The following is a 1,819-nucleotide window of genomic DNA, read 5'->3' as shown; positions in this document are numbered from 1 at the left end:
TCTGTCTGTCATTCTGCCACGCAATAAGAAAACTTTACCTGGGTTTAGCTCCATCTCTCCCCGCCTGTCTCTCCTCTTCTCTCTGCCTGTCTCACCCCTTCGGGCTGTGTGTTCGTCTCTCCCCGGCAGCTCGAGCTCCGTTGCCGGCCTTTGCAGAGAGTAGTCCCCGCTGCAGCTTCTGGAAGAGTTTGGTCCCTGCGCTCCTGCTGGAGAGAGCAGTCGTGATTTATGCTTCTCCAGAAAGCCTCTCTGTCTGTATGTTCCTGTTTCCTCTGCTCGGCACACTTTAAACTAAGCTTGAGTCGAGTAACAGCGTCAGCAAGTGGACTGGAGGTATTCATACAGTATTTCTTCTACTTTATTTGGATCTAAAATCAATTACAAAAACACACAGCCTGCATCTGATATACTCACATGCATGTGTATATATGTTTATTATAATGTAGGCTAACATATGAAATAGCAAAAAAACAACAACAGGAGGGGTCTGCTGTTTTATTTATTTTTTATTTTTTTATTTTACTAGAATCCCACTGTGACGTCACAAGGAGAGATTTTTTTTGCCACAGATGAAAAGCTGTTGAGAAAGAGAGGAGCTGTAACATCAAGAATGAGGAGGAGGAGAACAAACAGCTGTTATAACATTTATTCACCTCACTGGTCTTTAGAAACATCGGAGAAATACATTTAGTTAATAACCTGTAGGGGGCAGCACCACGCGTTAGCTGCGTCTAATCTGCCGAAGAAGAAGAAGAAGAAGCAGGCGGAAGAGATCCCACGAAGAAGAATCATCCAAGCCTCGTGAAGCGGGAACTGACACCTCGCTATCATGGACTGGTAAAAACATTAATAAATCACTTTAAAGTTAAATGAGAGTTTACACAGCTCTCTGTTGAACACCGTGTGTGAACCGTTAGCTCCAATGTTAGCCTGCTAGCTTCACTGTCATGTGTATCAATGTGTTAGCTGCTTGCTAACTGTGTTTATTATCTGATGCTAATCTGTGTGTGAACTTTAACAGGACTGTTATCAGTGTTTATTCATTTTCACACTGTTATTTATCCCAACTACATAAAAAAAGCTAATGAACATAAACAGACTGCTGTTTGTTTTGGCAAATAAATAAAATGTAAATTCATCCTTTAGCACTATTATCTTATTTATTCTGGTACATATTAGTCTTTCATTAGTTGATTGTTAATGTTTAATTGTTTGTATTTGTACAAAGAGAGAGCAAAGACTACCCAAGTTAAATTGATTGTATGTTAAATAAAGCTGATTGTGGGTTAAACAGTCGAGCTTCATACCTGTCAGCTGTCAGAATGAAAGACAACTTCAGGACACTTTTCACATCCACAGCTGAGCACACAAGCTGTGGATCTGAATCCTGAAACACGACCGACAACATGAAGATATAAGAGTCTTTAAAACAGATCGGCAGAGAAACGTCAAAAAGCAAAAGTGTAAAAAAGTTCTTTTTCTTGAAGGGCGCAAACTGAGCTGCCGTCTCCGGTGGTCCGAGATGACGAGGTGACGGTCGCTGCCCGCAGGAGGAGGAGGAAGAAGGTGGCCTGTATCCTTTTTCTACGGATTAGAGATCTGGGGGAAAAAAACAGTAATTCACCTTGTAGGAATGTTCAGTGTTGTTGTTTTCTTGACTATTGGAATCAGTCCCGTCCCCTGGCAGCGGCAGCCCCGTCATGTCCACGGCGACACCAGCCCGCTCCCTGCTCAGGAACACTCCTGCTTCACTGTACAGACAGGCTGGTACGACACACACATACACACACACACACACACACACACACACACACACACA

The 1,819-nt window shown here is 42.8% G+C and overlaps 1 protein-coding gene across 2 annotated transcripts in view; it reads left to right on the top strand.

The window, feature by feature from the left end:
- The first annotated feature begins 30 nt into the window (after positions 1 to 30).
- nup107 (nucleoporin 107) overlaps positions 31 to 1,819 on the top strand; it is a 7,592-nt gene continuing 5,803 nt past the window's right edge. The window contains exons 1-4 of one of the 2 annotated variants that reach the window (XM_079334811.1): positions 31 to 333; positions 706 to 837; positions 1,488 to 1,573; positions 1,672 to 1,767. In XM_079334811.1, the coding sequence (XP_079190937.1) occupies positions 830 to 837; positions 1,488 to 1,573; positions 1,672 to 1,767 (190 nt within the window). In that variant the 5' untranslated portion in view covers positions 31 to 333; positions 706 to 829. Of the gene's footprint in view, positions 334 to 621; positions 838 to 1,487; positions 1,574 to 1,671; positions 1,768 to 1,819 lie in introns of those variants that run through there. The other variant, XM_079334810.1, reaches the window with a different exon arrangement.

Source organism: Symphodus melops (assembly GCF_947650265.1).
Source record: "Symphodus melops genome assembly, chromosome: 22".
Lineage (NCBI taxonomy): Eukaryota > Metazoa > Chordata > Actinopteri > Labriformes > Labridae > Symphodus > Symphodus melops.
This window is presented reverse-complemented; position numbering and strand designations above follow the sequence as displayed.